This window comes from Quercus suber, unplaced genomic scaffold, assembly GCF_002906115.3.
Source record: "Quercus suber isolate HL8 unplaced genomic scaffold, Cork oak 2.0 scaffold_1072, whole genome shotgun sequence".
NCBI lineage: Eukaryota > Viridiplantae > Streptophyta > Magnoliopsida > Fagales > Fagaceae > Quercus > Quercus suber.
The window spans coordinates 25939-40722 of record NW_027070478.1 but is presented as its reverse complement, the minus strand read 5'-3'; the positions used below and the strand labels follow the sequence as shown (position 1 = coordinate 40722).

Here is a 14784-nt window from a genome sequence, read left to right as displayed (position 1 = left end):
GAAGTCAGTTTTCTTTGTGTGAACTTCTAGTTGTGTAAGATTTCAAACATAGCCTTATAAAAAGAAGTGGCAAATCTGTTGATCATCTTTTGCACCATTGCCATATTTAACTATGAGTTATGGTCCTTTGTTTTCTTTTATTTTTGGGTTGCATTGAGTGTTGTCGTCTAAGGTGATAGATGACTTTTCTTGTTTGATAGAGGTGCATGGAAGGCATCATAATAGTACTGTGTGAGTAGTGACTTCTCATTATGTGGTTAATATGGATGGAGTGGAGAGATCTATATTGGAATTTAAGTTATATTGAAGCAAGCATCTTATTAGAGGTTGCTTCAACAATGGAATTTCTTGTTTACATGTAATCCTAACAAAATTATTATAGTAGGTAGAGTTAAATTGTCAGTAGATAATATGAGCTTGTAATTAAAGGAAGGGGTAGGCTTCAAAAGTGGTACACACCACATGCTTGTCTAGTTAGGCCACTAGTTGCGTACTCAATTTTCATAGATTCATGGTGCCCCATGTGAAAATTTAAGAGGATTATTTGCCTTTGTGTAATGGTAGCTTTTGGATTCAAAGACATTATGTGGGAGTCTTCAGACAATAAGACAAGTGTGAGTATGCATCATGCTTTTAGTTTAGTTTAGTTGGGATCTATGTTTTGTATTGATTTTTTTTTTTTAGGCATGATACTGGTTCTCTCATGTGTTATTTGGACTCTATCTAGTAACATTGGGGTCAAATTATGATTGAATTTACTTAGTTTCTTCATTCTTGTATGATTTGTTTTATTTTTCATATGATATAATTAAATCTGCTTTTATTATATACTAGCAGCATACTTGTATTAAATCTGCTTTTCGGACATTCTCCTTACTTTGTAAAATCATTGATCATAAATGTTACAATGGGTTTAAATGATCTCATAGTAGCACTCTTTGCAGTATGGACCCTTAGATCGATGAGGAGCCAAAGATCGTGCGCTCGAGTCCCATTGATAATTTAGTGCTGGCACAACAACCAAATCATCGATTAACTGACATTTGGAATGGCAAGATGAAATATCTAGTTCTAACAACCGCTTTAATTTTTACGTTCCCTTTGACTTTTAGCAAGTTCTTTCAAAGTTGTATATCTAGTTCTAACAATCGCTATAATTTTTATTGATTTTGCAGGACCCAGGCCCACTTGAGTGTCATGGTTGCTCTAAAGAGATGGCAAAGATATCGATACAACACAATCGAGTGATAGACATTATCAATTTGGTGGAGCTAGAAGGATTGTTTAGGGCCCCATCCAAAGAGATAGATCATGGCCTAATATCGGCCCTAGTTAAGTGATAGCGGCTGGAAACCCATACGTTCCATCTTCCACATAGTGAGATGTCAATCACCCTACAAGATGTGGAGGTCATTTTAGGACTTCCTATAGACGACTAGATCTTGGTTGGGTCGATTGGTTGGGGGGGGGGGGTTGGAGGACTCTGTGCGAGGAGTTGCTTGGTTTTGAAGTTCCGTGATGTGGAGGTCATTTTAGGACTTCCTATAGACGACTAGATCTTGGTTGGGTCGATTGGTTGGGGGGGGGGGGTTGGAGGACTCTGTGCGAGGAGTTGCTTGGTTTTGAAGTTCCGGAGAATGACAAAAAAACTTTGGTAGGGAAAAGAATTCTCATCAGCCGCTTTGTTAAGTGCATTGTAGAGCCACTGCCTCATGATGCAACGGAAATTCAGATACATTAGTATGCCCAGTGCTATATTTTAGTGCTACTAGGGGATACAATTTTCATGGACAAATTGGGAAATAGGGTGCATCTAATGTTCTTGGAGTTCCTGTAGAACCTTCGTGATCCATCATATTGTAGTTGGGTAGTGCTTGTCTGGCATGGTTGTACAGAAAGTTGTGTCGAGCAAGCCATAAAGATTATTCATAGATTGGTGGGGCATTGCAATTGGTCCAGTATTAGGCATGGGCGAGGTTGTCATTCTTGTGCCCGAAGATAAAGCCCCCACCTGGATGTGATTATGGCCCATGGCCAAAAGCTTCACTTGCATTTAAGTAAGTATCTTCATGATATTTAGTGTGTTATACAATGTACTCTTCTTAGTAATTAAGTGGTATTACTTATCTTATATTATTCGCTCGTAACTATAGGTGGGTGCGGGTGCCAAGCCCGAAGAGTAGGCCTTTCGACATGGCATTGGTCCACTATCATGAGCAATTAGTTAGAATGAATGCAGATGGGCCAGGTAATAATATACAAAAAATTATGTTGGATTACGTGAATATGGAGTGTGAGTTTCCAAAGAGTCATGATGGCTTTCTTTAGCTATATTCCTTCCTAACATGGTAAAAAAGGAATTTTGTTTAGGATTTTGTGTGCATGTTGTTAAACTGTTTGCCTCCTCCACCTTCCCATCATTTGATTTATTGGTAAAGCATATTTTTATAATCATTATTATTATTATTTTGGACTTGGCACTTTGCATAATTTGACACTTGGTGTAATCCAAATTCTGTTTGGTCCTAAAATTTTTTCGTTCAAAGTATGATTTAACAGTGTTTTGAGACCATTATAGAAAAATTCTCAAATGCAAACCCTATATCAACTATTTTACTCTGACCTTGCCTTGACTAAGTTCATTGTTTATGTGCTGGGGGAAATATGATTATTAAACCCCAAAATGAAGATAAAGGGGGAAAAAGAACTCAGAATTAACTCTCAGTATGCCACTAATCTTTGTTATAACTTTTCTTCCCCATCTTTCACCTCCAAATAATGATACTGCTTTTAAGATTTATGTTCTTGTATTTAGTCATTATTTATAATCTTCAGAATCTTTGTGAGGCAAGTCATCTTAACAATGAAAAACTACACTTGCAACACTAATAATAATTTGGTGAAACTACACTATTGATCCTATTTTTTTTTTCTTCTTTGAGAAATTGTTGTTATTGATTGTAAGCTAAGGCTTTTTGTTTGAAGCTTTAGTGACGAGAGTGCTATACTATTACTACAGTTTCAGTACTATACTATTTTAATTGAATTGAAATTTGATTCATACACAAATGAAATGAAGAAATAAGTTCAGCCAAAGAGGGCTTTGAGAATTTTCTTGCATTATGGATGTAGATAATAGTGTTACAAATTACAGCTTGTGGTAATAATACTTAAAGAGGGAAAGAGTTATTTTAAAATGCACATACAAGTAAAAAAGATAACAAAGTCTACAAACCCTAATCTTAAAATCTTTTACATATTATATGAATTTGATTAACTAAGCTTATGATTTTGATGTGACAAAAGGTTTACCACTTAAACCAAGAACTTCCAAAAAGTGGGCGTAAATCCATTTTTAGGCTATTAGGTTCCAGTACCCCTCTACGTCTATAATAGCACATGAACTTATTTGCCCATTGAGTAAGTTAAAATCATTGGAGAGTTACTCAAATCCAAAAACAAAATATGAAATTGGTGGGATATCAAGTACTCCACCTTGTTAATGTATGTAAATGCTCAATTTTGCCTAAAAATACAACCCTAACACTTAAATATGTAAAAGTTGTATTAGTCGTAATATTACTCAAGTTTTTGTCATTCCACTAACGTTAATTAGTTCCAGGTCCTCAAGATAGGTTTACAAATAAATTAGGTATAAAAGATAAATTATATGAAATAAATTTCTTGGTAAATTAACTTAACTAAACAGAATAGACTGAAAATAACATAAGAGCAGGCATAATTTTTTAATACAATGTCATGGAGGCTTGGATGCAATCTATAAGGATTATTTCTATGGGCTCTAGGAAGAGAGTTGGAGATGGCAAGTCTATTTGGATTTTCGATGATCCTTGACTACCTAAAGAGTGTTGTGGTAGAGTGTTTTCTCCCCTTACACTTCTTCCTGCCGAAGCAAAGAGTTGAAGCTCTTATTGACTCTAACTTGTGGTGGTAGAATTCCCACCTCATAGACCAATGTTTCTATCCTCCTAAGGCTCAAAAAATTAACTCCATCCCTATTTGTGCAAGTGTGCAACTCCATAACCAGATTTTTTGGTTTGGCAGAAAGAAAAAAAAATGGGCATATTTTGTCAAAACAGGTTGCCAAACCCTTTGTGAAGAATCTACACAAGACCAAGCTTTAACCTCTAGTTCAGAGGCTCAAAATATTTTTCTAGAAATAATGTTGGAAACTTAAATTACCTGGTAAAATAAAACATGTTATTTAGAATTCCTGCTCTAATGCTATGCCCACAAAAGCTAATTTGCACAAAAGAAAATTTTTGAGTGATTCTGTTTGCTATATGTGCTCTTTTAACAAAACTCTGTGAATTGAATCTTGATTGACTTTAGTGTATGATGAAAATTTGAAAGGTGAAAAATACAGCATTGTAAAATAAAACAATATATTGTGGATAGGGACAACATTGTCGATTCTTGTGAGTTTGATAGTGCAATAAGAGATTTCTTGACAAATATTCTTCTTGCATTAGTGTACTTGGAACAAAAAAAAATAAAAATGGAAAACACAACTTATAGAATGACGTAGATTAGGAAATAGGAAATTAGTGCTAATGTTAAACATAACATGATGTTCTTGACTGCTTATTAACTGGAAAAATATTTGTGACATAATTTTTGCTTAGGGTAAAGATGATGCAGTTGTCAGTGACCATACCAAAATTTAAAACAATGTGAGGAAAATTACTATGTTTTGTTATAGTCAGCTATGCTGCTCTATTTCAGTTGCTATAGAGATAATTTTTTAAGTGTGTATTTTGATGATTCACGCTACATTCTTACATCTTCCTCTTTCCTCTCTTTTTATAAATTTTGACATGTCTAAAGCCCAAGAAGAGCATGTTTTGGCTATACAATATCTTGCTCCCAGATTAGCTGCTTTGAGAATTGAACTTTGTCCTTGTCATATGAGTGAAAGGTCATTTTGGAAAGTCTACTTTGGGTCTAGTGATGGGTGAGTGGCGAAGGGGGGGGGGGGGTGAGGGCATAAGGGGGCTTATTTTACAGTTAATTACAAATTATTTACAATTTTACCACAATTTGAAGAGAGTGAATTTTATTTGGACATGTTGACTTTTGTGATTAAAAAGATTTTGACCTCATTGTCACATTTTGGACCATGTTCACTATCATCTTGACTTTTTAGACCACATTCACTGTCACATTTTGTTACTGAATTTTGTTTCAAATTTTAAGATGTTATCATAATTATTTTTTGTTTCTATTGTAGATAATGTGGCAGCCATATAAGGCAGACTTAAGCCACCTTCCTGCTTTCTATGTTGCCGAGAAGGATATGTGGAGGGCAAGGGTGCCACTTGTCTGTTTCTGCATAATAGAGACACACCACCCAGATCATGTCCTTCGACAGTTTGGGTTGGTGTAGGAGGAACCCGCCCATGTTCACACCAATACAAGACTGCATGCAATAGACTTGCATGGGAAGGTGGACAAAAATTGGAGGGAGGAACACACATCGTATATCTGAGAATGGGATACTCGAGGAACACGCACCATAGGACCTTGAGTCTGAAGAAGATTCCTTCAAAAGCTTTCCATGCATTGCTGCTCATACAATCTATCAACCACCTCCAGCAGCTTCACTAACAGGCATCATTAGAGAGGTCAAAAGTCAATCTACGACGAGTGGGTTATATCATTAGTTTTTCTGTCAAGAATTTCCATGCTAGAGTGATCTATATCATCCAGTTGGAAATCTAACATGGCCATATCTATGAACAATCTCAATTCTCAAAGTGGATGCATGTAAATATTGCCGCATGTTTGTTATTTCTTTTCTCTTGAAGATGTATTAAGATTTGAAGTCTTATGATAATCACAAGTATAATTGGTTTGAATTAAGATTTGAATTTGAACGTTTGTGTAATATTTTAGTTTATTTCGCGTATGCAATAAAATGTTACGAAAGGAGCCTTCTTATCTTGCTTATTCTGAAAGCCCATATTTACCAAAAAAAAAATAATAGAACTCGAGCCTATAAAACTTGAGTTCTACAAAGTAAGTTTTAAAAACTCAAGATAGTACTCAAAGTTGTAACATTGGGTTTTTAGGCAAAGAGCATACCTTGTTTTTAGGCAAGTGTATAAAACTAGAGTTCCTTAAAAGAGAGTTTTACAAATTCAAGATCTATAGCATACCTTGTTTTTTGGCAAAAATACTTAGTGGAACTTGAGTCTATGAAACTCGAGTTCCACTGGGAATTTTTTTTTTTTGGACATGCAGGCAAACCAAAAATAGAAATGTATGCATGCACATGCTGAGAAGTTGAGAAATAGAGACAAAGAAGTTGAAAATGTAAACCATAAACACTCATTGAGAGGCAGAGAAGTTGAGAATGTAAATGCACTTATATTACATCAAAAGGCGTTCTCAATAGGCACTAAACTATAGAACCTATTACACTCTCTGCATAAACATAGCTTTACAATGTAAATGCACTTAAATTACATTGGATAGAGAATAGTTAGATTACAAGTACATTCAGCAAAAACCAAAAAGTTAATTATGCCGATACAACGTAGTCAATTTTCCTAAGATCAGAGGTCAGCACAACAAAAACGTCATCCATGGAAGCATGCTTGAAAAATGTAGACTAATCACATTAGGAGACAAGATAGTAAACATTTGGTAAACATAGAATGAACAACAATTATTTAACCGATTTAGAACTTTTTGCCATCTTTCACCTACCTAGTTTGGAACATGACCGCTTGTGAAACAACACAGGACTGCGGACATTTTCTGTGGTTATGCCCAAAAGCATGACACAGTCCACATGTCTGCTTCAAATCTATGTCCTCCCTCCGCCTTCTCGATTCTCGATCCTTATTCTTCACTCCATCCATCTCATTCCTTATTCTTGACTTCACTGGTCGACCTTTGGCTGGCAACAATTCTAAATTAGGCAACCACTTTGGCCCCATGGGATCCCTCCACAATGACTCTGAATTAGGAACCGCAGATGCATGTGAATAAGTGTTAAGGGCATACTCTAAACTATAACATGGGTGAATATATGTGGTCAAATCAATGTTTAGCACATCACATACTCTAATTGCATGTGAACACGGGTTCTTAATGTTTTGCCATTTCCCACAATTGTATGTTCTTTCTAGTAACCAAACTTCATAACTATGGTTTCCCCTTCAGTGCTATACATGTTGCGTGAAGTAACTGCTTGATATATTTCACGTTCATTCTTAAATGCCCTGACATAGTGTTTCTTAGATTTACGCCTATTTTCCAAATAGGTGGACATGACATATGTACTCCATCTCTTACCCTCCAACAAATCATGATTAATTTCTTTGTGTCGATCGTGGAAATATGCAACAAGTTTGGACCAAGTGAACTCAATAATTGCGGCAATAGGAAGGCCTCGTGCACCTTTTAGTACACCATTGAAGCACTCTGATATATTGGTTGTCATTGCCCCAAAACGTCTCCCACCATCATGTGACTGGGTCCACATATCCACAGACTCGCTCATTAGGTAGGTGTATGAAATATAATCTTTTTCCCTACCATTCTTCATTGTCACCTTCTTGTTCTTCATAATGGCCTCAATTTCCACCTACTTGAGTAGCATATCTCGCTCTCAACGCCATTGACTTTAGAGTCGAGTTCTGAAAATGTGTGTTGAAGTTGCTAGCAACATGTCAAAGGTAATATCTATGAAATACCCGTGTTCTTCCATCTCTATCTGTAGGCCAGGCTGTAATGGCATTTTTGATACCAAGATGTCGATCAGAAATTATGCAAATGCCTTCGTCAGGTATCACATCGCCAATTGTATCATTGAGGCATTTTAAAAACCACCTCTAACTGGACCCTAACTCATAATCCACAACAGTAAAGGTGAAAAGGAATACCTTCTTATTAGCATCGGTTGCCATTGCGACCAACAACTTTCCTTAATATTTACCATACAAATGGATCCCATCAATACTGATAACCAGCTTGCAATATTTGAATCCATCAATGCATGGACTGAAAAACCAAAACACATAATGCAAAAATACGGTGTCATCTACACTAGTGGGTGTGGTATGATAGGACACCCGGGTATTCGGATCCTGATCAATATATGCCATTAGCAACTTTTGCAACATTTGGTAAGATTTCCCAATTCCCAAATATCTTCCTAATCGCCTTTTGTTTTGCATGCCATACCTTATACTAAGAAGGTTTATGGCCATCATATTTCGACTCTATTATAGATTTAAGATGGTTAATTGGGGTAGTGTGATCTTGACATAACTTCTTAAGGATGTCTAATGCAATAAAATTACAAGTCATCATTCTACCATCATTTCACAACCTAATCGGTATACACGTGTGAGGACCCATATACACGGTGGCCATCCATAGTTCATGGAGATTAGGCTTCATGACTACCGCGACATACCGCTTGCATGACTCATCCACGCATTTCGCACAAGGTTTGACCTTCGTCGACCTACTGATTATAAAATGTTTGTTTTCCTTAAGGGCATAAACTGCGTGCTTCACCTTCACTTTATTGGCAAAAGTCAACTCTTTGCACAAATTCATCCCCTCTCTCCAAGTAGGCACAAATGGTATCTCAATGGAAGGATCAACCATATTTGCCTAAGTATTTGCAAAAAATGACATGGTAGGAGGTGCGTAGGCAGGGATTGTGTTCATAATGTTTTGGACACTAATAAAATTGTCTGCATCAAGTTCACTACATCAAATATCTCATCATCATCAATGTCTTTATCAATGTCCCTCTCAAAGTCCCCTCGTTCAATCCTCCCTTCATAGTCATCCCTATCGACAAAATCTTCACCATTAATGGCAGTCTCATCATTATCATCATCGTTGTCGTCATCGTCATCATGAACATCATCATCCTCTACATGTGTAAAATACTCATGTTGAGCATCCGGAACTGTAACCTGTAAACTTGTGATTTTTTGTTGGATTTCTTCGATACCAACTTCTATACACGGCTCCAACTGTATGTACAACTCAATACCACTTACTTCGAGTATTCTCTCCAACTTGTCAAACACGATCTTTACATGTTTATCTGCTTCTATCACCATATACTTGTAATTAATCTGGTGCTTCAAGACTTCATGAGGAGAACGATAAGTAATTTGTATATTGTGCACAACAGGATTTACACACAATTCTTCCATAACTATCATCTTTAATTCATTAAGGGTCTTCAACCTACGATCAATTTGGGTATAATAGCACTTTATACCCGGCCCTTCAAATGGCAATCCTTTGTTCGCATTGGCATTCTTAAGCAGACCACCGTGGTATAGGATTATATCAATTACAGTCATTGTGAACCTGTTAGAGTCAAGTTACTATGTTAGTTAGAAAACATTTTATCTAGTCGAACTACACAAAGTACAAATTCCAATTCATTCAAACAACATGAATTTCATTACACATTCGTTGCACATTTCATACCCAAATTCTTTTTCGGTCATGCTAAGACTACCCATTTCATACCCAATACCAAAAAAAAAAAATAAAAAAACACACACACACACACACACACACACAACACAATCCTTGTATAAGAATACAACATTTTATCTAATTACATACCCAATACAAAAAAAGTCATTTCATTACACATTCAAAAGGCATGAATTACATACCCATTTCATTACAATTTATTCGAAAGGCATGAATTTCACTACCCATTTTGTACCTAATACAAAAAAAATAAAATAAAAAAGTCAAAATCCTTGTAAGATCATGATAAGGAAAAGAGCCTAGAAATGATGAATAAATGTTGACAACAAAAACCATGCAAATAAATACTCAAAAAATTTACACTAACAAAACAAAGTTTTATAATTCACAATATTGGTATCTTAACTAAGTTATGTTAACTATCTACCAAATAAATAGTCAAACTCTTTTAACCCACATCCAACAACAAATAATACCCAACTATAATGACAATCAAATCCAAACCTCTACCTAAGATGTAAATTTGTTGAGAGGGAAGAGCAATGACAAAGAGAGGCAATATGGTGTGAGATCAGAGACTAGTGGTGTGAGAAGTGTGTGTTATGGATGAGTGAGGCAGTGAGTTACTGAGGAGTGTGAGGCTGAGTGTTAGAGGCGGAGTGTTATGAGTGAGAGAGTGTTCAGTGACTCACTAGTGCGTATATGTGTTTTATAAAATTTTGCCCAACAAAATTCGAGTCTATAAGACTTGAGATCCAAGTATATTTTAATTAAATTTTGAGTCTTATAGACTCGAGATCTATGTGGCATAATTGTATTTCCTAAAGAAAATCGAGCCTTAAAGACTCGGTTTTACTTTTTAGAACTCGATCAAGTCTTTAAGACTCAAGATCTATGTGGCATAATAGTGTCCAACTCAGCAAGTAGGAAGCGAGTTTTTAAGCCTCGATTTTTATATGAAACTCAAATTTTTAAAACTCGAGATGCTAGTTTGCAAAAATATTTCAAACGCGTTTTAACTTACTATATTCTATCCCCTTACTATGCTAGTCCCCAAATATCCCCAAGTGACAGCTGATGAAAACGGTAGAAACACCATGTAACAGAAGGAGAGAGCTTATAAAAAGCGTCAAACAAAGATTCAAGACTGTAACATGAATATAAGAGAATTGAGAGCAAGGACAAGCCTTCAGTTGAACTCACAAGGAGAGAAAACGCTACAATGAGCGCCGAAGTTGCACCAAGTATTTAGTGACAAGCTGTCTTGTGATGTGGAATATATTTTAGCACATTGAGAAAGTCTGCCAAATTATTTCCGGCTATAATTTTGCAACAATAAAATGTTTGACTCTAACCCCTCCCTCAAAGTCTCCTTTTATAGTAAAACACAACTCATCCCTCCCTCAAAGTCTCCTTTTATAGTAAAACACAACTCATAACTTTCTTCACCCCTTGTTCAGGCCAATATGGATTCATATACTGCATCTGTATTTCCTATTGATCATGCTGAACAAAGTTATAAATAATGATTGATGAACAAAAGAGGAACTCAAATGATAAAGCTGAATAAGAGTCCATGAACAAAGTAGTTTCACTATAAGAGTAACCAGATTACAAGTATGCAGTTTACATGTATCCAAATTCGTGACAAGGGAAATAATATTGGTCATTTGATATCCTATTTCGCATTTCCCATCAGATATGCTATTATGCATCCCAACACAGCACCAGCAACAACCTGTAACAGACCAAATATAAATATTATTAGTACCTAGAGATCACTATATGAAAAAAGAACTAAATTTACTTAGCTTCTCCCTCATAACAAAATGGTCATTCAACTTCGCCCTTGGTACCTTTACTTGACCATGTGAGGAATATTGTTAAGGTACTCTTGTTTGAATCAAATATGACCAATAATATTTGGTCTTAGGCCTTACAGTGGGATTAGAAAATAAGACAAATATTAGTGATTGAATCCATACATGGCGAATAATATTCCTTCCTTTTACCTAGTACCCTATAAACTTTTCCAGACGATAACAGGTTACTTCCCTCCTACTTCACAAAAATAGGGAAATGATGAACAGTGAACTGGTTACTTAGCAACCTAGAGAAAGAGAGAGAAGAACACGTTGAAAGATTTTCCATGAGAAAGTGGGAAATGAGTACTGCACAAACACGAGTCTCAGGAAGCATACATTTCTTTAACATCGAGAGGGTGAGAATCTGTTGAAGATCAATTGAGTGGTGTGACAGTGGTGAGAGTGGAAGAAAGTGGGGACAAGGATGCCAGATGAGGGAATTTGGTGGTTGGACCAGGAGGATGCAACAGTGGGGGGAGTCGACAAGGTAGGTGAGAAGGGTGTGGGGCAGCAAGAGGTGAGGTGGGTAAGGAGCAGTGGCGGAGGATAGGGCTAAAAGAATAGGATTCGGTCAGGTTGATAAGATAGGACCCTATACTCAACTGAATTATTGGGTGAGTGAAACCATTTGAAATAGGTCAGGCCAGGATGATCAGGTTCCTCAGTTTTTTTGAAATCCCTATTTTTATAAGCCAATATCAGTGTTTTTCCTTCCTTCGAAGTAAGTATGCTAGTTCTTTATTGGGATTGTAAATTTGGTTACCCAAAGAATCAATTCATCTTGGGATTTTATTATTGCTTAATTGTTCTTGAAAATCCTATTTCCTTATTATTTCAAGTTTTCAACCAACATTGCAAATCTTTTTGTCCTCTCTATACTTTATATTGACAAGCCATCCCAGCTGCGAAATTTTAAAACATGCATCAGATCACATATAGCATAATGAACTGGTGCAAACATTTATGCCTTGGGATGATTGGCTTCCAACAGATTCAGTGACAATGATATCATAGTCAAGTTGAAAACTGCAGAACCCGTGATTTTAAATTAACTCATCAACACCCAAAGACATGAACAATGTTACCAGAGAAACACCAACAATTGAAATGAAGTGCAGCAAGATTACAATAGACCTGAAGTGGAGTATGCCCTAGTGAATCTCGAAGAGGTCTTATGTTGGATAAAGGATGTTCTGAAGGAAGCTCACACACAATTTGATTCAGCAACTGCAATGAGAACCATTTAAGAATAACAGAAAACAATATAACAAAGATATTTTAATAAGGAAAGGACTTTTCCTGACTAGCTAAAAGCAGGCAACAAAGTAGAAGCGTGGAGACTTATATGAGGAACTTACTTCCGCTTGACGACCAGCATGAAGTCTGACCCCGGTGGCATCATACATCACCTGCAAAATATATTAAAACAATCAATCATGTCCATCTTGAATTTATAGTAACTATTCCTGAGTAAACTAAACCTATTCTCAAAATGATGAGATACAACAAAAAGATGAGAAGATTCATGATATCATGAAACAAGGAATTAGGGGACATGGAGTATTGAAATTCCACAGAAGTTTGACACTTTGGACTGATTTATGTAACCTCAAACTCAAAGCACTATTTAATTACAAATTTAAAGGACTTGTACAACAATGGCAATGGCGGCTTAGAAGCAAGGTGCAATTATGGTTAAAACTGATCAAACCCAGATCCCTAATATCCTCCATTATTGAATAAATAGAAGCAGTCCAAGTGAAATTCATAGCAACAATACTGAACTTGCTAATCTTAGTGAGAGCAAAAATCAGTAACAATTGCGAATAATCAGGCAATAAGAGTAGAAGTAGATGATAGGGAAAAAAAAAAATGGTTTGGTTAGTGAGTGAGTGAGTGAGTACATACAACACATGCTAAGATGAGAGCAATGGCAAAAGTGGATCCCCCTGTTCCGTCATGGAGACCTATAGAAAACGCTAGAGCAGTGACGGTTGCAGAATGGGATGAAGGCATTCCACCAGAATCAAGCATCTTTTTGGTATCCCATCTCCTTTCTTTATACCTGATGATATCTAGCAAAGAAACACACAACTCAAAATTAATGTGAGGTAGTATTATTTCCAAATCAAAACAAAATAAAGTGTGCAAGTAATCAATCAATCGAAGTGCATCATTATTGCGAACTCCTCCCTTATAATCCTACTCAGCTCAGAAATTATTTTCAAAACCAATCAACTTTTTCAAACAAAAGAAAAACAATAAACAATAAATTTGCATGCATTGACTCTCTCTCTCTCTCTGTTTCTGTACAATAGAAAAAAGTCTTAAACCACCAAAACACACAAATGATAAAAATAGTGGTGGTGCAATTGCAAATAATAAAAAGGGAAGGCATCAAACGGACCAGGTGGTGAAGAGCTTGAGGAACTGGGCGAGAGCGCCGGCGAGGATGGCTGACAAGAGAGGGAGATTCCAAGGGAGCAATAAGAAGGACGGTGTTGTTGATGTCGTCGTTCCGCTCCCTGTCCCTGCCCCTGCCCCTGCGCTCACCTCCTCCATCTCCGACTCCGAATGACTTTGTTTATTATCAGATGACTTTTGTTGACTTCAATTTATTAATCTTTATATTTTTTTAAAAACAGAGAGAGAGAGAGAGAGAGAGAGAGAGAGAGAAATGTGAAAGATGACAAATCTGAGAGAAGGGAAGACTGGAATTTAGGTAATTATATATATATATATATATATTTTTATTATAGGCTGGCAGGTCAGCCAGAGGTGGTCCAGGTGGATTCTTTTGGGATTTTGCTACGAAGAAACAAACAGAGAAGGTTGAGAACGGTTTTGTATCTTCTACTTTCTTTCTTCTTCTTTTTTTCTTTTTTTAAAAAAAAAAAACAAATTCGCCCAGTAAATGTTATACTTGCACATGCGTTTAGAGAATGTTTGTCCACTAAGAAATAACCAAATGCCTTTTCCACACGTTTCTTAACCTTTCCCCTCTTTTTTTTTTTTTTTTTTGGGAAAGGAAGCCGAGTAAATCTTTTTTGTTTCTTAACCTTTCACTTCGTACGGTATTCAAGGTATCACTTCCTACCAACGATACATTCAACTTTCCAAAAACTCATCTAGTTATTTATTTATTTAATATCATTGTGGAAAAAATACCTTATATTATGTCATTGAGAATTTTTCTACTGTTTAAAGCAAACCTTCGTTGGCAAACTCACAATTGGATTGATTTGATTCTATAAAAAAAGTTGCTTCTTAAAGTCATATCACCGCAAAAGAGTTTCAAATATAATTCATTCTAAATATGTCTTTTTATTATCTGATGTCTAGCAACACTAAGTTACTGTTTTTTTTTTTTTTTTTTTTTTTTTTTTTTTTTTTTTTTTTTTTGTCTCTTGATACT

At 36.0% G+C, this 14784-nt stretch overlaps 2 protein-coding genes across 2 annotated transcripts; both read right to left on the bottom strand.

Moving 5' to 3' along the window:
- Positions 1-6377: 6377 nt before the first annotated feature.
- Positions 6378-10946, bottom strand: LOC136065656 (uncharacterized). Its single transcript, XM_065769173.1, has 3 exons — positions 10708-10946; positions 9687-9739; positions 6378-9369 (listed from the first exon to the last, which is right to left on the bottom strand). Exon 3 carries the CDS (start codon positions 9360-9362, stop codon positions 8706-8708), a length of 657 nt encoding a protein of 218 aa, XP_065625245.1. The 5' UTR covers positions 9363-9369; positions 9687-9739; positions 10708-10946; the 3' UTR covers positions 6378-8705.
- A 91-nt stretch (positions 10947-11037) lies between these two features.
- Positions 11038-14092, bottom strand: LOC111999211 (uncharacterized). Its single transcript, XM_024031331.2, has 5 exons — positions 13777-14092; positions 13278-13434; positions 12728-12778; positions 12504-12596; positions 11038-11242 (listed from the first exon to the last, which is right to left on the bottom strand). Exons 1-5 carry the CDS (start codon positions 13929-13931, stop codon positions 11183-11185), a joined length of 516 nt encoding a protein of 171 aa, XP_023887099.1. The 5' UTR covers positions 13932-14092; the 3' UTR covers positions 11038-11182.
- Positions 14093-14784: the final 692 nt, after the last annotated feature.